This window comes from Myotis yumanensis, unplaced genomic scaffold, assembly GCF_028538775.1.
Source record: "Myotis yumanensis isolate MYYU_CA2020_CCGP unplaced genomic scaffold, mMyoYum1.0.hap1 SCAF_18, whole genome shotgun sequence".
In the NCBI taxonomy this organism is placed as follows: Eukaryota; Metazoa; Chordata; class Mammalia; order Chiroptera; family Vespertilionidae; genus Myotis; species Myotis yumanensis.
In genome coordinates this window covers 1770298-1791646 of record NW_027223769.1, presented here as the reverse complement: position 1 = coordinate 1791646, position 21349 = coordinate 1770298, and the positions used below count along the sequence as shown (strand labels likewise).

Below are 21349 nucleotides of genomic sequence, written 5' to 3'. Positions count from 1 at the left end.
GTTGGAAGAGGTAGTTGGCAGGGATGATGCTCTGGGCAGGAGAAAATGTCTTCCACAGTGACAAGGTCACTTCCACCTGAGAGTCATTGTGACGGGCACCTGGGCGCTGGGGGGCCTGGGGTCTGGAGAACACATTTGGGGTGAGACTCCGTGGGCCCCAGCCCTCTCATCTGTTGCTTAGTGTGAGCTGTAGCAGAGAAGGAATGGCCCCTGGCTGCTTGATACCAGGCCACCATGTCCAGCCCTCAGTTCTGATCACAGCCACGCTGAGGCTGGGCATGGCCCTTCATTAAGGTACAGCCTTGGAGGGGCTGCATTGCAAAGCGGTCCCCTACCCCCAGCTGTCCCCCGACCTGGTTCCTGGGCTGAAGTTGTTGGCTTCACCTCCTTCTGTGCCTTTGGGGTCTGCTCTGCCCACCCCTCCCCATGGAGGCCTCAGGAGGCCGGTGGGAGGGAGTCTGGGCCCCTGGGTCCTGAATGTGCTATTTCCCTGTCCGGGGCCTGTGGCCTCCAGTTCCAGGGGCAGCAGCCAGCTGGGGACAGGTGAGGAGGGCAGCTGCCCAGGGTCCTCTGGCCTCTGGTGGATGATGCAGAGAGAGTCACTGGCGAGGGACTGGGAGGGGGTGGAGGGCCTGCCCCACTGCCTCCTCCTGCTTCACACCTGCCTCCTGAGCTTCCCTGCCACAAGCTGGGCCCCCAGGACCAGAGCACAACCCCCAGAGTTTCCTGGGCCAGGCGGCTCTAGGTTGGGGGGCACACAAAGCACACAAGAAAGCTTCCCTTGGGAAAAAGAAAAACTGTCTCCATCAGAAAAGGTTATGGGCAACACAGAGTTGAAAAGGAAAAATCTACACTAATAAAAGAGAAACATGCAAATTGGTGTCACTCCACTACACCCACCAGCCAATCAGAGCAATTATGCAAATTAACCCAACAAAGATGGTGGTTAATTTGTATATGCAGGCTTGGAGGGAAGACTGAAGGCTCTGGCTGGAGTGAAGACTGAAGACTGAAGAGGCTTGGTTCTCCACTGCGGCCAGATCAAAGGCCTGTGTCCCGGGTGCCAGAGGAAAACTGGTGCTGGCAGCCAGGGGAAGGAAGGCCTATTGGACGAATCTTCATGCAATGGGCTTCTAGTATAAAGTAAATTACCTTCCAAATACTCCCATTTTTTAATTGCATATATATATATATATTCCACTACGGTCCTCATTTTTTTTTTTTTTAAATATTGGTCTTCCTGGGAGTCTGCAGACTCTTGGCTGTTCCCATCTTCAAAATGAATACTTGTTGCACCTTAAGGAAGACAAATGCTCCAGTCCTGCCCCTGACAGTTCCCATGGGTCCCCAGTGACCTCTTCAAGGTGCCCTGCCCCCTGTTCAAGGGGCCTCCGCTAGTCCTAGTTAGTGTGGCCTGACGAAGGTGTGTCTCATCTCAGCTCCTGATGGGGACACTGAGCTCGACACACCATGTGTGGTGCCCCAGCTAAGACAGAATTGGGTGACATCTGCCAAAACCCACCTTAGGGCGGTAAGACTGGGCTCCTGGGGGTTGGTTGGGGAAGGCGTCTGCCGGCCAGGTTGGGGCGCACGCACAAATGGCTCCAGGGCAGCTCAGGAGGCACCGGGAGGTAGAAGGCAGAGGCCCTGCCTGCTCTGGGCCTGGGCTGTTCCCAGCCAGGGGCTCGTGGGTGAGAATGGGCAGTGCTGAGCAGCTGGGGCTCCAACATCTCTAGAGGCAGGCAGGGGAGAAACAAGGCCTGGCCGAAGTGATGCCTTCTTCAGTGTCATGACCCCTGAGGGGCCATCAGTTGGCCCTGCCCACACTGGCTGCCCCAGCACTGCTAGGCCTGCAGACAGCTGAGAACCTGTGCCCTTGTGACCTGCCCCTTTCCCCACCCTCCCACAGCAGCAGGCCCGGGAGACACAGATCTGGGTCCCTGTTACCCTTCCTTCCCCAAAAGGCCTGGGACCTTGGCCTGGATTACAGCTGAGGTCAGTGGTACAGTCCATTTGGTCTATAAGTCCCTAGTGGTGCAAAGGACTCAGAGTCGGGGGAGGGCTCCACACAGTGGGGCAGTAGCTCATTTCTCACCTGCAGGAGTGCAGCCCACAGCCCATGGGTCTTACCCCGATGCCCAGACCCTCCTCACCCTGTTCTGGGCGGCCCAGCTTTGCTATAGCACGTGGCAGTAGGCCATCTCCTTCATGTCCTGCTCAGTGAGGACGCTGGCAACAGTGCTGCCATCCATGCCCGCGTATGCATAGTCATTCTCCTCCAAGTCCTCCATCTCCTGATGGCTATCAAGCTCTGAGGGTTTGATGCCCAACAGCTCCATCATAGGGTCTTGGCTGTCTAGGCCGATGTCCATTATGGTGTACTTGACCATCATGGCCGGCTCAGGTTGCCCTTGAGGTTAAACTTGCTGGAGCAGTAGGGACACTGGAAGGGCTTGCTGCCTGCATGCAGGTGCATGTGGCCCATGAGGGCCATGATTTTAGGGAAACCTTCCCTCTCTGCGTCTGTTGGCTGAGCCTGTCCATGTGCTCCCTGACCCTTGGGACAGCCTCGGTCCTCTGCCTGGAGGACTTGCCTGTGGTCCCCTGCCTTCCCCATGGTGGTACAAGGCAGGGAGTGGGGAGCTACACAGGGTCCCTGTGAGAGGAGGTGCTCCTAGACCCCTAGAAAGAGCCTGTGGGACAAAGCAGACACCTGGGAGGGACCGAAAAGGGTCTGTGATATGGAAATCAGGCTCCTTTGCCATCTCTTTCACCAAAGCCAGGTTCCTATGTTAATTTCCTGTGTTTTTGGTGTGTTCCAATTTCGCCCCCTGGAGGGCATAAGGTGACCTGTGGCTGCATCAGGGATGCTGACCAGCCTCCAGAGGGTGGGAGCTGACCCTGAGCCATGGGCAGGGGTGTGCTCTGATCTCCAGGCTGAGTGGCCAGTCACTGGGGGTCCCAGGCTGCCCAACTTCACCCAGGACAAGGTGAACACTGGGAGAGGGTGGTGGTTGTCCAGAGGACTCCAGATCCAGTGTTAGGAGAACTACCCACCCAGGAGGAGTTCACTGTCCCTGAGGTTTCAAGGAGGGGCCTGGTGAGGGCTCCTGTGGGGCTTCCAGGAGAGGGTGCTGGCCTGGGGCTCTGATGCCCAGGATGCCCTGTGTGTCCCCATCACAGCACTGGGCACTGCATCCAAGTCCCCTGTGTCCCTGACTGTCATCTGCTCTAGGCCTCCCCATGGGCCCAGGATCTGGAGCAGCTCCACGTGGACACTCAGCCAGGGGACCCTGAGGGTCCCTCTCTTAGGGGAGAGGAGGCCCCCCTTGTACCCTCAGCCCCTCTGAGGTGGAAGCACCCCAGATCTTGGGTTCTCCTGATCCATCCTGCATGGGAAGTTCCCCAGGACATCATGGGCTGGTGAGATGTTTTCATAGACACAGCCAGGTGACCCCATAGATCAGGGCCTTGGGGCACAGGGATTTGCCCCCTGATTTCCTTTGAGGTGAAGGTGCTCCTTCCTCCTGTGGTAGTAACTCCACCTGGGTCCAGAGTACAAAACTTGTGCCAGGTCAGGTGTCACTGAGAAGAGGAAGGACAGAGGCTGTTACCAAGACCCACCCTGGGGAGATGAGCTGTCACTCACCAGGTAGAGGTGGGGAGGGCTGTGATTTTGGAGGAATGAATGGGGGTCTGATCCCTCACTGTTAGGAGACCCCTGCCCTCCCTTTTTGGGACAAAGAAGGAAACTTGCTGGCCTCCTCCCATGCTGACAGCAGGCCCTGGTCTCCAAGGGAACATGCTCTGACCACAGATGCCACAGGTGGTAGGATAAGAGGGCAGGTGCCAGGCTTTAATTGTGTGGTTTCCATCATTTACTTAATGGTGTCTGTGAAGCAATGTGAGGGTGCAGACAGGCAGAGCTGGGTATCGATCTGGCTTCTGTGTCATCCTCACTGACATTGTCACTGGAATGAGGCTTCTGTTCAGAGACCCTGGCTGGGCACAAGGACTGGACCTTCCCATCTGTCATCAGGGGTTATCGTAGTTGCCAGCGCCCCTGCTCTGCCTCCCGCTCTCATTGCAGGTTCCCTCCTCCTCAGACTCCTGATTCCCTCCTTGCTCAGCACGGCCTCTGTGGCACAAGGTCCAGGCACTCAAAGTGCCAAGTGACCCAATCACAGGCCTCAGCAACCCTCTGGACGTCGGAGGCAGGTGCTGTGATCAGGGTTGCCTCATGGGAAAGATCTCCACGTCTGAGTAACCACCACCTGTGAGGACTGGCAGGTTCTATCATGGTGGGTGGCATGAGAGCCCTGTGGGTGCTTCCATGCAGTGATTAGGTTTCCAGAGCTTCCTGCTGTCTGTGGACAGGTCTGAAAGCCCTGATTGAACCATAAAGAGGGGCTGGACTCTTCCAGCCTCAGGCCAGACCCACAAATCAGCGCCGGTGGATGCAGGTACATCAGGGCTCAGGGACAGCATGCAGGGCACACACCTCTGTCTTGAGGGCCAGGGGAGCTTAGCAGTTACCTCATCCTTCTGCTGGTGGGAGGTGCTGGGATCTGGGTGAGTGCCCAGAAGCCTCCTCTAGTTTTGCCTTACAGATTTAAAGGGATAAAGGGTAAAAATTCCTACTGACAAACAAAATAGGTGCAGAGGCATGCATACACGGACCAGATCTCAGAGGGGAGGGAGGGGCGGCAACAGGAAGAGGTTAACCAAAAAACATATGCATAGCCCATGGACACAGGCAATAATGGGGTGAAGGCCTGTGGAGAGAAAGGGCAAAGTGGGCGACATCTGTACTACTGTCAACAATGAAAATTGTTTTAAAAAACGTAGCTAGCCTCTTGATAGAAGGGACTCTTACATCATTGTAAAATGAAAACATGCACTGGAATATTCTTTAGAGGAAAGCCAGTAACCATTTTCAATTTATCAGTAACTGTGATGCAGGCTTAATTCTTCTAGTTCATCACCGATAACACTTTTTGTAGTTTAGCTCTTAGGAAGTGGGGAAAGCCACCTATGATTCATGTTTTAGTTCAAGAATGTGGATTTCATGTGGACTCTCCTGTGATTTTAAGCGTTCATATAGGTCAACTTCTGTGAACACTAATGCCATTTCCCTCTGTCTGTTTGTTACTCATCCCTGTACAGAGAGACTCACATTTTGCCTGGAAAGCATCTGACCACCATTAAAAGAAAGTGTCCAGATGCTTCAGGTTGATGATGATGGTGCTGAAGGTGGAGGTCTGTTCAGGGAGGGGCAAGGCAACAGTTTTTGAGAACTTTTCCCTCAAAATTACCTGCAGAAGGTACCTGTCACATGTTGGGATGGAGGAAGGACAGAAATAGAGGTCTGTAATTAGGTGTCACACCCAAGAGTGGACAGAAGATTCTGCCCAGAGTGTGAGAGGTGGAGGGAGGAATGGTGAGGACACTACAAAGACCCCCACCAAACCCCTTAATGAGGAAACATTACAGGTCCTGTAGTTCAGAGATGGGCCCAGGGATTGGACAGGGGTTGTCAGCCCACAGGTTCTGGGAATGAGACCTGACACTGTCCATTTTGGAGGCATAAATGCATTTTAAAGTTATGATGTCACAGTGTATGATTCTGAAAATATAGACAAATTCCTATGATATAGTTTTCTTCTTAATAAGATGTTTCTTCCTAATGATAGAAATGACTGCATTTACTGCTAAGATGCTTGAGATGCTAACAACATCAGAGTAGGCTGTCTAATGGTATGGCATATATAGATTTATTATGATGTTCTCTTCCCAGTGTCTACAGATTTTCCTCACCTGACTTTGCAGTACAACCCACTGGTGTCATTCTGATTTGTGGGCACACCCTTTCACAACCCAGTCTTCCAGCCGGTGAGCTAAGGCAGCCATCAGTCATCACCTCTAACTATGCCTCCTTCTGAACCTGAATGTGCCCTCTGTCCAAGGTCAGCCCCAATCTCTCAATTCTGCTGCCCCTTTCTCTCCTCTTCTAGCAGGAACAATCCACTAGAGGGCACCCACACTCCTCCTTGAGCTTCTGGGGACCTTTTCCATCACCTGGGACAAATAAATGCAAGTGTTTTTACTGCAACAGCCCCCACCCTTCAAATACTCTTTATATTTGTCCAGGGTGTAGCTCCTGCTTCAGACATCAGGGTCCCCAGGGGATCCCCTCACATTGGGGTGTGGCAGTATGGATTGGTAACCTGGAACCATTCCAAGGGCCTAAGTCAGGGGTGGGCAAACTTTTTGTGAGTGGGTGCCAAAACCAGCAAAATCTCTGACTAAAAATTCGTCTGCGTGTCAACCCTAATTTTTTGAGAACATGTTATTCTTACTTGATATCTCTTAAGGTGTATGTATGTGAAGAACCTTGAAGAAATAATAAAATTCATTTGAGCGACAAAAACACAGTATATGATGATGAGAAATACATTTATTTTTTAGTGTATACATGCACACTGATAGTCTGACAGAAAACTTTATAACTCCGTTTGATATTATCAGTGGTACTTTTGCTGCTGCATCACTGATGACAGAGATTTTACATCAGGTTTATATTTCGTGACCTTCAGAGGTATGCAGGAGCTACTACTTTCATCAGTCAGGCTACTCCTATTATGAGACTTAACAAAATTCATCACTGAGAACAAAGATTCACAAGCGTGTGTGGATGGAAACATGGAGAGTAACGCTGTTGCAAAGTTTTTTAAACAGAAAAAATTTTCTGGAATGGCATTCCAAGTCCTCAATAGTTCATTTTCGACACTTCTCTCTGGTACTCATGTCTCTAATCGCTTTTTTTCAATGTTTTCCAAGTCAACTCTAAGGTCAATAAATTTCTGCTTCCAAATTGAGCTACTCTGAAATTCAATCAACTGCATTTCAAAATCAGCCACGTATATCCATGAAAACATTTGTAAGTTTAGTTCCTCCAGTTTCATGCTGTCTGGAAACCACATGAATTTTGCTGTCTCTTCCAGTTCTCTGAATTTCGCAAATCTTGAGAAGAACTGCTCAGTAGTTGACTCAATGATGTTTAAAAACAGCTTTTGAAGGCATTGACAATCTGTTCTGTCATCTTTTGGGAGGTCTTTGATGTGCCTCTTGAGTTTTGGGAAATATCTAAATCTCTCACCATCCACATCCCTCTTAAAGACTTCCAGTTTCTTTTCTAAAGCCTTTATGTAACCAAACATAACATCAAGTGTCTTGTCGGTTCCTTGTAATGTAACATTTAAGTCATTCAAATGTTCACAAAAATTGTAAATGAAAGATTCTAAGAGAGGGTTTCGCATGCCAGCAAAAGTTACTGGCGTGCCATGTTGGGCACGTGTGCCAGTGGTTGCCCAACCCTGGCCTAAGTCATTGTAGAGGGAGATGGTTCAGGGCATTGGGTAATATAGGCTAGACACCCAGGGCCCAGATATCCTGCATGAGGGGTGGTCACAGGGGTCAATGGTTGTGAGCCTCTGGCTCTGAATGCCCTGCCATTTAGCATCTGTGCACATGGGCCTTGGCTGCGCTGGTGTGAAATATTTCATACTGGGTCTTCCTCAGTGGGCGGTGGGTCCTCCTGGGTATTTCAAGAACGTTCCTATTGAAGAATGAGAAGAGATGTGTTATTGGCCTGAGAGAGTCACATTTTCCCCAAGAGCTGGAAAGCATCTGACCACCATTAAAAGGAAAGTATCCAAATGCTGTTGGTTGATGATGATGGCAGTCAAGCTGGAGGTCTGCTCAGGGTGGGTGAGGGAGGTTTTCTCAGCACCCGAGGAAGCAGTTGGTGTTGGGCTTCGCCATCAACTTCAGATCAGGACCCAGGAGGTGGGAGGGTGAGGACCTCCCTGCCCCCCTGCACCCTCAGGACACCATGCTGGGCTGTCTGTGGGGAACTCAGCCTCCCCTGGCCCTCCCTGCAGTGCAGGAAAGGGACCCAGAACCCCTTCATGTAGAGTGGACCATGAAGGTGCACAGATGAGGGAGGGCAGATGGACGCGAGGAGAGAGAGCCATATTCCTGGAAATGGGAGCTGTGAGATGAGGGACAGCAGGAGGCACACAGCCTGCTTAGTGGCTGCAGCTGAGTCAGTGCGCCAGAGCGTTTCCTCTACAGAATGCAGCCTTTTCCCTGCAAACATTCCATTACTTCCTCTACAGTGCTCCCAGCTCAGGCCTCAGTCCTTCCCCCACTCAGTCCTGCATCAACTCTTTGTCCCCCTCACCCTCAGGCAGACATGTTGCCCAACTGCCCAGTCCCCCCAGGGCTGCGGAATGGTCATTGCTGCCCCCGACCCCACCAGTGTGGAGGCTCAATCCTGCCTCCCTGGTCAGCTGTGGGACCTGGCTCTCAGGTTCCATGTCCTGATTACCATCGCCCGCCAGGAGGTGGCAGCAGCTAAACAAAGGAGAGATGCAGGTACAATTGTTATCACCCTGTGTGTCTGCAAGTGGACATGTGGGGCAGGAACACAGGGAATGACAGAACTTCCAGCTAATTTAGATGCTGGTAGTGGCTGCCAAGGGAATTTAACAGAGAGTTCATGGATATTTTCTCGGAGATAGATAAGAAGGTAGTTGTAACTCAATATTTGGGTCCTCTCTCTCTGTTTCTTGATGAGTATGGCTAATGGTTTATCAATTTTGTTTATCGTTTCAAAGAACCAGCTCTGCATTTCCTTGATATTTTGTATTGTGTTTTAGTCTCTTTTGTAGTTATTTCTGCTCTGCTGTTTATTATATTCTTCCTTCTACTTACTCTGGTCTTTTCTTGTTGTTCTATTTCTAGTCCTTGAAGTTGTAGGGTTCGTTTATTGGTGATTTCTCTTGTTTTTTTGAGGTATGCCTGTAGTGATATGAACTTCCCTCTCAGGACTGCTATTGCTGTGTCCCAGAGATTTTGGGTGTTGTGTGTTCATTTTCATTTGTTTCCAGGAAGTTTTTGATTTCTTTCTTGATCTCATTGGTAACCCATTTATGGTTTAATAACATGCTATTTAGCTTCCAGGTGTTTAAATGTTTTTGGGTGTTTTTACGGTAGTTGATTTCTAATTTCATTCCACTGTGATCTTAGAAGATGCTTGATATGATTTCAATCTTCTTAAACTTTTCGAGACTTGTTTAGTGTCCTAACATGTGGTCTATCTTTGTGAATGTTCCATGTGCACTTGAGAAGAATGTATATTCTGCTTCGTTGGGGTAAAACGTTCTATAAATGTCAGTTAAATCCATCTGATCCAGTGTGTCCTTTAGAGTCTGTGTTTCCTTGTTAAGTTTTTGTCTGGAAGATCTGTCCAGTGAAGTCAGAGGGTGGTTAAAGTCCCCTATTATGACTGTATTATTGTCAATCTCTCCGTTAAAGTCCTCTGTAAGATTTTTTATGTATTTAGATGCACCTATATTGTGTGCATATATGTTTACCAGGGTTATATACTCTTGTTGGATTGCTCTTTTTAGTATTATGTAGTAACCTTTGTTGTCTCTTGAGTTGGCCTTCATTTTGAAGTCTATTTTGTCAGATATGAGTATTGTTCCTCCAGCTCTGTTTTCTTTTCCATTTGCATGGAAAAAATTTTTCCATCCCTTCACTTTCATCCTGTGTATGTCTTTTGTTTTGAGGTGAGTCTCTTGTAGACAGCATATAGTTTGGTCATATTTTTGTATCCATTCAGCTACCTTATGCCTTTTGATTGGAGTATTTAATCCAGTGGTTCTCAACCTTCCTAATACCTCGACCCTTTAATACAGTTCCTCATGTTGTGGTGACCCCGAATTTCATTGTTACAAATTGAACATAATTAAAGCATAGTGATTAATCACAAAAATAATATGTAATACAAATGTGTTTTCCGATGGTCTTAGGTGACCCCTGTGAAAGGGTTGTTTGACCCCAAAAGGGGTCGCGACCCACAGGTTGAGAACTGATGATTTAATCCTTTTACATTTAAGGTTATTATTGAGAAGTACTTATTTATAGCCATCTTAATTCTGTATGGCTAGTTTTCTCTGTTTCTTCTTCTCAACATTCCGTTACAGCATTTTATTTTATTTTATTTTTATCTCAAGAGAAACTATTTTAAATACAAAAATGTTATATGCAATGAACATCAATTACTCAAGAAGAATGATCTTCAACATAATATTACATGCAATAAACAATACATCAAGAAAATAGGATTTTAAGTGTAATAATATTATCATAACTGTATAACAGTATGCTATAGCAAGCATTGTAGGAATTATTAAAAATCTGCCAATAACAGGATTACTACTATTATATTCTAAAATATTTTATTTCTTCAGTGTCTATTTTTGTTCATCAGTTTATGTTGTTCATTATATTCCACAAATGAGTGAGACCATGTGATGTTTATCTTTCTCCCACTGGCTTATTTCACTTAGCATGATGCTCAGAGCTGGTTCTCTGGTGCAGGCCATATCCACAGGGTCTGGGGTCTCAGGTCCTGGAAGAACTAAGAAGCCATGTCTGCTCTGGGGATGATGCGGCAGTACACCTCTGTGTTTGGGTTGAGTAATTCCTGTCAAAGAAAGAAGAGATCTCAGAGCCCTGCAGCCTCCTCAAACAAGTGCTGTGGGGCTCTATGGGGGCTGACTGTGCTGGGGTGTCTGTCCCAGGGCATCTCCTTCCACCCACCCTCTGTTTTAACTTTTCGCTGTCCTTTCCTGACCCTGGAAGCACAGCCAGGGCTGAGATGGGGGCAGGTCCTGGGACCTCTGGGACCTGCAGGACAGAACGTTCATAACCCAAACTCACCTCGTAGATGGGGCCTGCTGTCCTGGGGTCGGGTAGGGGGCCCTGTGCAAGGATAGAGAGGGCATCAGAGGATGGGGAGGGAGAAGCTGTCACTCTGCCTCCTGAGCTGCTGTCTTTACACCTGTAGCCCAGCACCCCAATTTCAGCCCACACTGCAACCCCTCAACCTTGTTAGTCTGGGACCTCTGACTGGTGTTCCCAGTGCCCATTCTGCTCCATGCTGGACTCTAGGGTTCCCCTCAGACTCTGGCCCTGCCCTGTCCCTCCCTGATGTGAGGGCCCCACTAGGCCAGGGCAGGGCTCCACTTGTGCTGGCTGTTCTGGGAAAGGGGTCTGTGCTGTGTTGCGAGGTTGGAGGGTGCCTGTGCCCTGAGCGTGGGTCACTGAGGCCCTGGGTGAGGGAACAGGGAGGGGATGGACTTACCGGGAAGGCAGAGGTTCCAGAGGGACCCTGGCCTGGGAGCAGAGACAGGAGGCATTAGCACCCAGGGGGGAGGAAGTTTTGGCCTGTTCTCCCAAGAGGGCGTGGTTCATTAGCTCCCAAGAACCAGGGGTGAAAGATCATCTCATCTCCCAGGGTGAGACCCTCTGGCCATTTTAGGGTCCAGTGAGGGAGAGGTGGTGACACATGACACTGTCTACAGGTCAGGTTGACTGGCAAACCAGGGTCCCCTGTGCAGAGTGGTGATGAGAATCCCCCTTGAAGCCCAGGGAAGGGTCAGAGCCTGAGGGACCAGGGCAGGGGTGGACACTGTGGGGAAGGCCCAGGGGCTCCAGGCTGAACAGACACTCACCAGGGGTGGCTGCTGGAGGTGGGTGCTCTCGGAGGCCATGGGGGTCGCTGGCCCTGGGAAAGGTCAGACTTACTTGTGAGGGTTGCAGGGGAGCTTTGGTGTCACAACAGGGGCCAAGGAGGGTCTCCTTTCCCAGCAGAGGGTGGAGGCCTCTCTCCACTGTTTAGAGGGGATGGGTCCAGGAGAGGGGAACTGATGCAAGGCCTTAAGGATCCACGGGTGACCTGGGCCCACAGGGGAAGGACCCACAGGCAGATGAGGGTCTGGGAGGAGTAACCAGGGAAGGGACTGAGGACCCAGGACAGGAATCCACCCCGAGGGTCTGACTTAGTAGAAAGGTCAAGGCCTCAGGGGGCAGCAGTGCCAGACTCATGTAGCATCTGGATGAACGTTGCCCTGCTGTGGGCAGACCTGCCCCTCAGGCTTTCAGAGCTACACTGTGACAGTGGCTTGTCCTGTCTCCATCCACCTGAACTAGAGGCAAAAACCACACCACAGGTTCTACTGTCCTCCTGTCTCACACATCAGGACTGTGGTTAATAAAATGGCTTCATGGGGGCATTTGACCCAACCCACTCTGTCCAGGCTCTTCCACCCTCAGCTGTGTGGCTTTGGCCAGGAAGACTTTCAGACCCTGAGGCAGCCCATCCCCTCACCAGGAAGGGTGGACTTAGACAAACAACAGGAGGTGCCTTACTGAGCACTTACTACCATCTGGCACCCCTGCAGGTTTGTGGAGAGAACCAGGACAACCCTGAGGGTACAGTTCCTTAATTGTGCCTCATTTATAGGCGATGAAGCTGTTGAGGAAACCACCCTGGTCAGCAGCTGATGAGGGAGGAGCTGCATGGAGGGAGTTAGGGGCACCCACGGGGATCTGGAGGTCATAGGGTGCCGGCCCAGAACCCTTTGAGGAAGGGGTCTTGTTCCTCTTGGCCTGGGCACCACTGGGGGTCAGACTGGATCAGGGGGCAGGATTAGGGTGAGGGTGAAGGAAATGCCATGGTACCTCCTAGTCCTCCTGAGGTACAGGAAATAGCCCAGGGAGGCCCCCAGAGCCACCACGACGAGGACCCCGATCACGCTGCCAACGATGGTCCCCACGGAGTAGCCTGTGTAGTTTTGTTCTGCTGAAAGGAGAATGGAGAGGGGGAGGGGTGAAGGCCCAGTCCACTCAGGGGAAACCAGGAGGGGCCTTGCAGGGGGAGGCCTGGTGAGGGAGGAAGGAACTGCCACTCAGTTTGTGCGGTTTGGGAGTGTCAATCCTCCTGACACCCCACTTCTGGCGGTTGCATCATTCTCTGTTTTGCACATTTGAAACCTTCCATTGGCTCTACCTTTGCATGTACTCTCACACCCACCATTCCCATGTCCTGGTAATTTTTCTCTTAACTCCTCTTTCCCTCACATATTCTGTCTCTTACCCCCGTTTCTTCTTTTCCATCACTATGGACAGTTTTAGCGGGCATCTTACCTGTCAACTCAGTTCTGATGAGTAATAAGAATGTGCTGAGTGTTTTCAATGGTCCAGGGTGGGAAATACTCTACTTTCATGTCATCTGATCCTTCCACCCCCATGAGGGACAGGGGTGTTACCCCCATGAGCACAAACAGAATCAGGGATGGGAGGTGCTTAATAAATTGCTGGAGTCACAGAACTGATGAGTGATTAATGATATTTTCACCAAGTTCTGCTTGACTTCACAGCTACTGACAACAGCGTTTATAAAAATAACAACACTAATTGGTTCACTGACTGAGTCCTGACTGAGCATGACCCTGAGGGCTTTAAATCATTAACCTCAGAAGAATTATCCTAACAATGGTGTTTAGGTCCAGCTGTTTTATTCCAGTTTAGAGATGAGGAAACTGAGGCTCAGGTGGGTGAGAGCCTTCCCCGGGGTCAGACAGTTTATACTCATAGAGCCGAGACAAAGATGAGATTAGGCTAATTCTGGGGTCCTTACCCATGTGCTCTATAGGCTCTGAAGGAGGCTCCCACCTCCTCAAGGCTTTCATCCATCTCACCCCCTGCCCGTGAAATATACAAAGAGCAAGTGAGGGAGGTGGAGAGTCACTTACATTGCACATCCAGCCTGAGGGGCTCACTTATGTGGGAACTGACCAGGTTGAAGACCTCACACTGATAATCCCCAGCGTCTTCCCTCCTGACGGGGTCTATGGTGAGGATGCTGTTGCCCTGGGACAGCTTCATCCTGTCCGTGAGCAGGAGACTCTGGTTCTTGAAGAGCCACTGGATGGAGATCCCCCTGTCATTGGTGAGGCAGGTCAGGACCACGGCGTCCTTATGCTCTGTGACTGTGGCATTGCTGGCTCGGATGGAGGGCTTCCCCACGGGCTCTGTGGAGAAACAGAGGAGGTAACTGACTGAGAGTGGGCTCCTTCCTCAGAGATGTCAGCCACTCACAGTCCACAGTGATCTCTGTAAAGGTCACCAGAGGAGGACTCTGACCTCTGCAGGGTGAGGACCTTTGTTCAGGTGACAGTCTGTAAGGAGAGGGCTATACCTCCCCTCCGCCCTCCAGATCACCTCAGGATGACCCCTGACCTGTCTCCCTGGACATCTGAGGTATTAATACCAGGTGCCTCATAGCGTGTTTTCAGCATCTTCATCACCAGGTGGCATTTTCCACCCAATGACTTTTGTGTGACTCTTTCCCCGACCTTTCTCTAACTTTCTAAATACTCACATCCCCTTTCTGGTATAGTGGCTATTCATAGAGATGGGGAGGCATTTCCCTTTTGTTAAATAATTTATTAGAGAATATAGCCCAGTCAGTCTTCATGACCTTAGTACCTGGAGAAATTTCAATCTAAAGGATTTCTCAGTGTGAATAGGACTTTCACTTTCTGGCCTGTGGATTGAATATCAGGGAGAAGGAAGTCCCTAAAGAGAAGTAGTCAGTTTTAACATCAGGCTGGTACTCTTAGCGTCTTCAGTAAACTACACACCATGTGTTACTGCTCCTACTGTCCCATGAATCTACCTACCTGTCAAGTAAGCACCACCGTTCACTGTGCTCCATAGGAATGTCACATAGGCTCGTGTCACCCAGTGTTGTGCAGCTGGTGACTTAAGAGCCAGGACACAGCTCAGAGGGGTCTCCCCTGTTACTCGCTCTCTCCCCATTTCCATGCAGCCTTGTGTCAGGGAGGCCATGGTGTCGATGGGTGACATGATTTCACCAGTCGGAGGACAGGCCGTCCATGCACCTTCACCCAGGAACCCTGTCCCACCACAGAGGACACAGAGCAGCCAGGCACCAGGTGAGCCTGGAGCACAGCAGAGAGCGGGGGTCTGTCCTGCTCACCCCTCCTCAGAGGTGGTTTCCTCCTTTAGTTTGTGGAAAAAGAGGTGAGCTTGTTCAAAGCCTTGTATATTCCTTGTAGCACATGGAGCAGGTAACAGACAGGAGGTGACAGAAGGAAAGTGTTAGTGACAGAAGAAGCAGCTTGACTTTGAGGACTGTTGTTTTCCCTTCTGGGAAGCCCCTTCCATCCACCACTTGACTCTTTCTGGGGCTGAGAGAGCCCCCTCCTCATGTTCCTAGGCTGGAGCCCAGCTCTGCCATGAGAAACCAGAAGAGCAAGGGGAGGAGAGTGTACAGAGATGCAGTGGGAGGGCTCAGGGGAAGACTGTGATTTGCTTGTGTCTATGGCCACAGGATGGGAGACAACACCCACCAGGCTCTTTTGTGAAAACCAGACAGACCAGCACCCCACAGCCTGGTGCTAATAATCCAGGAGGCACTTACCATAGACTGTGATAGTCTTGACTGTGGTCCTATTGAGGCCAGAGACAGAGTTATGGGCAAGGCAGGTATAGGATCCACTATAATTCGAAGTGACATTGGGGATAAAGAGCTCCTGTGTGGGGTGCTGGGAACTCCCATTGATAAGCCAAGAATACTGTGCAGGCGGGTTAGAGGCTGCCTGGCAGGAGAGGTTGAGGTTTGTCCCACGTAGGTAATGGGAGTCTGAGGGGGAAATGGTGGGGGCATCCGGGCCATCTGGAGCAAAGAGAACACAGTCACACATGATGTAATCAGAGGGAAGGGGAAGGTCCTGGTCTGTGTAAGGGCCACACTCTCCCTCTAAAATGCATCACAGCCTTGTTTTAAAATGTCCCACCTATCACTTCTTGGTCTTTTGGCTAAGATGAAGTGTAAAATGTCCCACCCATAGCCCCCTGTGTTCACTGAGCCTGAGTCTGAAATATTAACCTGGTTGTCCCATGAAAACTTGTTAACCCTGAGCCTTTCCAAACAGGAGTATCCTGTCCCCTCCTAGTCTTGGCTCAAGGCCGAGCCTTGCCAGTTGTGCCTGGGACAGGAACTCATGTCCCCCCCTGGGTATTCAGAGTGGGTGTCTGTGTATGTGGACCTGAGAAGGACGGATGTAGCCTGGTCTCTGGCAGTGTGAATTTGGGAGGGCAGCCTGGCCCAGACAGGGACAGAAGTTACTCACAGACAACATTCAGGGTGAATGGGTCACTGCGGCCAGGGCTCACGGGGTTCCAGGTTTCACACTCATAGGGTCCTGTGTCATTCCTTGTGACAGAGAGTAAAGTGAGAGTCCTGTTGTCCTTGGACAGCTGCAGCCTGGCATTGACTGGGAGACTCTGACTGTTGATCAACCACAGGTAGGTGGTTTCCTGAACGTGAGGTTCACACGTTAACAGGACAGGGTCCTTGTGCTCCACGGGGAGGGAGTTGTTGCTTGTGATGTTGGGTTTGGGTAACTCCGCTGTGCAGAAAACAGAGTGAACATTGTCCATTGAGTCCTCCAAAGGCTTCTTCAGTCAGAATTGGTGCCTGTCAGCCAACTTGAGTTCTTAAAGAAATAAGGTAGGTCTGCATCACAAGACAAACAAATGTATGAGGATCTGAGTGCTCAGAGATTGTAAGGCTGCCTGCTCTATGTGTAGGAGAAAAAGCGTAGACTTTTTCAGGTGTCAGACAACTATCAGGGTTTGGTCACAGAAAGACACAGGAGTGGGAGTCAGAGACCACCTGGCACCTGTCCTGGTTCCTCACTGACCAGCTGACTTTCTGGCTGATGTTGGTGTCTCACCTGGATGTGCAGGAGTTGAGTCCCTTCCAGCAACACACACCTACATTGACGGATTGAGATGTGTTTCTACTGAAGCCTCACATTCCAGGGTTAACCTAGAGATGAGTAGTGATGGGCCACCCATGGTCCTTAAACCCCGAGAGGACCGAACTGGGTGTCTGAGCAGAAAAAATACACAGGAGACCAGAAGCAAGTCTGGCGGTGAGTTTAATACTCAGGCTGCAGGGCCACGAGGTGTGGCCGTCTGCCCAGGAGTTCACTGGTGACTGACATGAGACAGTGACCCCATAAAGGGCAGAGCAGAGTCCAGAAATGATTTGCAAAAGAGTGAGGGACAGTGGGAGGTGGCTGGCGGTGGCAGCAGAGCCATGCTCTCTGTCCTTGTTCTGTAATGTCCTTTCTGCTACTGCAGAGGGCAGGTATCCTTCCTCAACACACAGACAATAGCAGGTACAGAAGGGGGGCTTGGGGAGGTGGGGGAGCATGAACTTGCTGAAAATATAGCCCTCATGGTCTATTTGTGTTTGGCAGTTATGAGATAGATTTTGAGTTAAACTGTGAAAGAGTATGTGAAAATCATTATTCATGCCCCAAAGTTCTAATGCCAGATTTTGGAGGAATTTCTGTCTAGAGAGCACGAAGGTCATAGACCAAGTTCTACCGTCCAACCAGGTCACACTGTGACCAAAGGGAGATGCCACAGTGGGTTTGGAATCAGGGACTCCCTGGGATAGAAAGAAGGTGAGTCCTGCAAAGAGAACGGAGTGATGGGGGGTTGGTGGGGGCAGAGGGCGAGTCCAGGTGTCTCGGCTGTATATAGTGAGGGAAGACACAAAATTGGTAGAAAGGACATGTGCCATGTTAGTAAAGTTGGAGAGAAGGTCCCTCCATGTTTCTATGGACAATCAGGCAGATGGGGAGGAGCCCCCGCATGGGCCTGTGGCATATGTTCTTCCTTGTTTTTCTAACTCAGGAAACAACTGGAGTTTAGTCATATTCATTCAAATCGGGCAGCGTGTGGAGAAATGGGAGCCTCACACCAGGACAAGGGTGTGAGTCACCAGTCAGGGGTGAAGTGAGCCTGAGTGCCTTTGGGGATTGAAACCTGTCGTTCTGCCTTTGACTCCCTGGTTGAGTCATGTAGAGAGTAGGTCAATGGTTTACATTCCCCTGTCACGTGGCCTGTTCCTCTCTTTGGAATCAGGGCCTGGGGGAATAGCCCTGATGGGGGCCCAGCAGAATCTCTTTCTCCTGGTGACCTGGGAAACTTACTCTTGATGGAGCTGGGGCTGCTGCTCCCACTGATTTCTGTGTCCTCTCCTATTGCCTGGGAGTGGGGGCCTGGACACAGGTGTTAGCAGGACAATCTGCACAGTGGGGGAAGCAGAGCAGAACAGGGCAGTGTGTCTGGAGTGATGGAGGAGGTAGATAAGGGACATGGAAGGAGCAGATAGCGGCAGAATGTCCTTGGTGAGCAGTGGGGGTCACAGGTGACTTCAAAGACCCCAGGGACCAAGAGCCCACAGCTGCCCCAGGGCAGGAGCAATGCAGCCTAGAAAACCTTCCACAGTGGAACAGCCCCACAGTCACCAAGGGACTTGGCTCCTGAGGGGGCTTCAGGGACAGGTGGTCAGAGGGATGGACATGGCTCTCAGCACCTGTAGGGACAGGGAACAGGTGTGGCCAAAACCTTTTAGGACTCTGCATCCAGGTTCCAGTCTCTCTAGCGATTATGCATCATTCACTCATTCATTCATTCATTCTGTCAGCATTCACCATCATTCCTTCCCTCCTTCATGAGAGAGCAAGTGAGTGCTGGTCCCTGAACTGGTAGCAGGTGTAGGGTGGAGAGTGAGAAGGCAAAGTCCTTTCCTTCGTAGCTAGTGGGAGTGGCACCAACACATCAGGAAACAAATAAGTGGTTTCAAGTCCAGTGCAGGGAGGTGTGGATCAGTAACCTGAGGGGAAGGCCTGGGCATTCCCAGCACTGACTCTGAATGTTATTGTAGGTAATTTGATTCTACAGTAAAATTAATTCTTCATTTGCTTAATCACCAGACCAGAAAATCTACCTTGAGCTGGGGACTGCTAAGAACAAGCACTGAACCAATGGCTGGTCTCAGGGTCCACAGACCCTCCACCTAAGACCCTTGTGGTGGAGGAGAGGATGGGCTATGGCTGTGCAAGGACCTTGCTGTGTCTGTGTGAGCCTGAGTTAGTGACTGTATCACACTGTGCCTCCGTTTCCCCTGAATAAAAACAGAACAAATGGTAAATGGACTCTGGATTACCATGTTGTCTGTGAATTGACCTTAAAACATCCCTGAATACTTGACCTCAAGCCCAGTATAGAGCAGACACTAACTTAAATGGCCACTACCATTATTTGCCTCCATGAGAGAGAATTTCTGGGCTGACCCCTGGTGGACAAGGAGCTGCCAGGAGCATCTTCTATCCTCTGTTCCTTCCTGGAGTCCTGATCTCACTCCAGAGTCTCCTAAGTCCCTCAGAAGAGTCAGCTAATGATACAGGGTATTTTGTCTATCTGTGCTCTCCTGACACCCCCTTAGGTGAGGACTAGGCTCTGTCTCTGTCCTGATGTGTCTCTTGGGGCTGAGCCCTGGCTGGTGAGCAGGAGTAGAGCCACTGCTCCCATCCAGCCTTTCCAGGAGGTCAAACCCAACCTGACATAGGCTCCCCAGGTTCCCTGGAGTCAGGAGCCCTGGGACAGGGGTGTGGGAGGGGTTCCCAGGCTGAGCTTCTCTGTGAGGATTCCAGGGTCCCCTCAGGCCTGGCCCCCACCAAGCTCTGCAGGGGCTTTTTCAAGGTCATCTTCATGGGAAGGGCTCCAGGGGCTGGATTGAGACTCTCCTGAGTCTCCCTCTGCTGACTCACTTCCATCAGACCTCTCTGTGGGGAATGTCTGTAGGGCTGGAATCTGTGAAGGGAACTCTAATCTTAGGAAGTTTGTTTCCACTCTGTGTGTCCTGCACTAAATGCCCAAACCCTGGGAGATGATGCAGAGGAGGATTGAGGCAGAGTCCAGGGCTGTCAGTCTGTGTGTGAAGTAGAGTTCACCACCCAACACCCAGAGGTCAGAGAGAAATCACTCACGGTATACACGGAGCTGTCCAGTTACTTGTTTGTTCTGTAAATCTTTCCCTGTGGCTTGTAGGGTGTAGTATCCTGTGTCCTTCAGGGTCAAGTTCTGGAACAGGAGGGATCCATTGGGGTATATTTTCTCTCTACCACTGCTTTCAGGCCCGAGGGTAGCTGTTTGAGTCTCTATTACATATGATATGATTTGAAGGCTGGTATCCACTATTTCTCCTTTGTACCAGGCATAGCCGAATAGATTCCCAGGCAGGTTGTGGACACGGAGAAGCACATCCTTCCCTTCGGCAGCATTGGGCGGCACTGATTCAATAGTGAGCTGGGCAGTGGTGGGCAGGCTCCAGAAGGTTAAGAGTGAGGCTAGGAGGGAAGAGAGAAATCGATCAAGGTTTGGAGCTCTGTATTGGTAAGGAGAGATGAGCCCTGGGACCTAGCAGGTCTCTTCATCTATCAGCCTTAGTGTATGTGTGTGTGTGTGTGTGTGTGTGTGTGTGTGTCTCCTGTGGTCAAGTTCAGCAGTGTGTCCACCAATACTTCAACACCTCTGCTCTTATTTCCTCTGTTTTGAATACTGTTACCAAGGTTTCTGCCTTCAGATCCCTGCTGACACTCAGGAGTGTCCTTGGAGATCCCTTCCCTGATCACCTCCTCTAAAGACCTCTGTCTTCTCTTTCTGACCTGTCCCTGGGCTGGTCCCTGAATGGCACTTGTGGGGACCTGACATCACATCTAGATCTTCCCTTGTCTGTCTCCTCTCCATAGAACATGATTTTCATGGGGGTAGGAGCTTGTCTGATCTTGTTGAACCCCAGCGCCTGCAACAGGCTGTAAGTACCTGTGGGTGAATGAGTGAGTGCTGCAGGGTCCTGCACCTCCTGGGAGGTAATTGCCCACTTCTGAGCTTGGTGGTAAGGACAATGTTTAGTGCCCCTGGTTAAATTTCCTATCTCCTCACATAACTTGTTATTATCAAAAGTTTTCAGCATTCAATTCTCAGTGATGAGTAACTTGGAAAATGAGCAGCCATTGAGTTTTCCTGTCCCTCACCACTTCCACATCATTTTCCTGTTGCCTGGTCCCTTCTCTCATCCTGCTCTCCTGTCTGCTCCCCTCAAGTCCACACAGAAGCCTGCCTCCTCCCCCTTGTTTTCTCTGAGTGCCCTGTGCTCCCCAGGAGTCCCCAGCTAGCCCATGCCTCTCCTCCTCCCATCCACCACCAGGTAGTTGTCCCCTCTCACCAGCCAGCAGGAGCCCCTGCCTGAGGGCAAGTCCTCTGTGGGCAGGGGCTGAGGGGGTCTCCATGGTGTCTGTTGCCCGCTCTGTCCCTCCTTCTATATGAAGAGCTTGGATTCCAGAATTGCTCACAAGCACTGCTGCCCTGCTGTGTGAGATGTGCTGCTCCTCCTCCCTGTGCACTGAGCCTCCTCCTGGGCCAAGATCACTTCCCTGGTCACATGGGCCAGGGGTGGGGTGTGTACCCAGGTTCCTCCCTGCCCTCCCCTTATTCCTGCCTCCCCTTTTCTTTCCTCTATATTTGCATTCCCTGTAACTGC

At 50.7% G+C, this 21349-nt stretch overlaps 1 protein-coding gene across 4 annotated transcripts in view; it reads right to left on the bottom strand.

The window, feature by feature from the left end:
- The window catches only part of LOC138997076 (cell adhesion molecule CEACAM6-like), a 36670-nt gene extending 15544 nt beyond the window's left edge, over positions 1–21126 (bottom strand). Inside the window, exons 1-10 of one of the 4 annotated variants that reach the window (XM_070398495.1) lie at positions 21035–21126; positions 19797–20156; positions 16077–16355; positions 15365–15619; positions 13671–13949; positions 12598–12718; positions 11589–11641; positions 11219–11250; positions 10795–10836; positions 10086–10558 (exon numbers count right to left, since the gene is read on the bottom strand). In XM_070398495.1, coding sequence (XP_070254596.1) covers positions 10493–10558; positions 10795–10836; positions 11219–11250; positions 11589–11641; positions 12598–12718; positions 13671–13949; positions 15365–15619; positions 16077–16355; positions 19797–20156; positions 21035–21098 — 1551 coding nt within the window. In that variant the 5' untranslated portion in view covers positions 21099–21126 and the 3' untranslated portion in view covers positions 10086–10492. Of the gene's footprint in view, positions 1–10085; positions 10559–10794; positions 10837–11218; positions 11251–11588; positions 11642–11661; positions 11813–12597; positions 12719–13670; positions 13950–15364; positions 15620–16076; positions 16356–19796; positions 20157–21034 lie in introns of those variants that run through there. The other 3 variants (XR_011468891.1, XM_070398498.1, XM_070398497.1) reach the window with 3 other exon arrangements.
- Between the last annotated feature and the right edge of the window lie 223 nt (positions 21127–21349).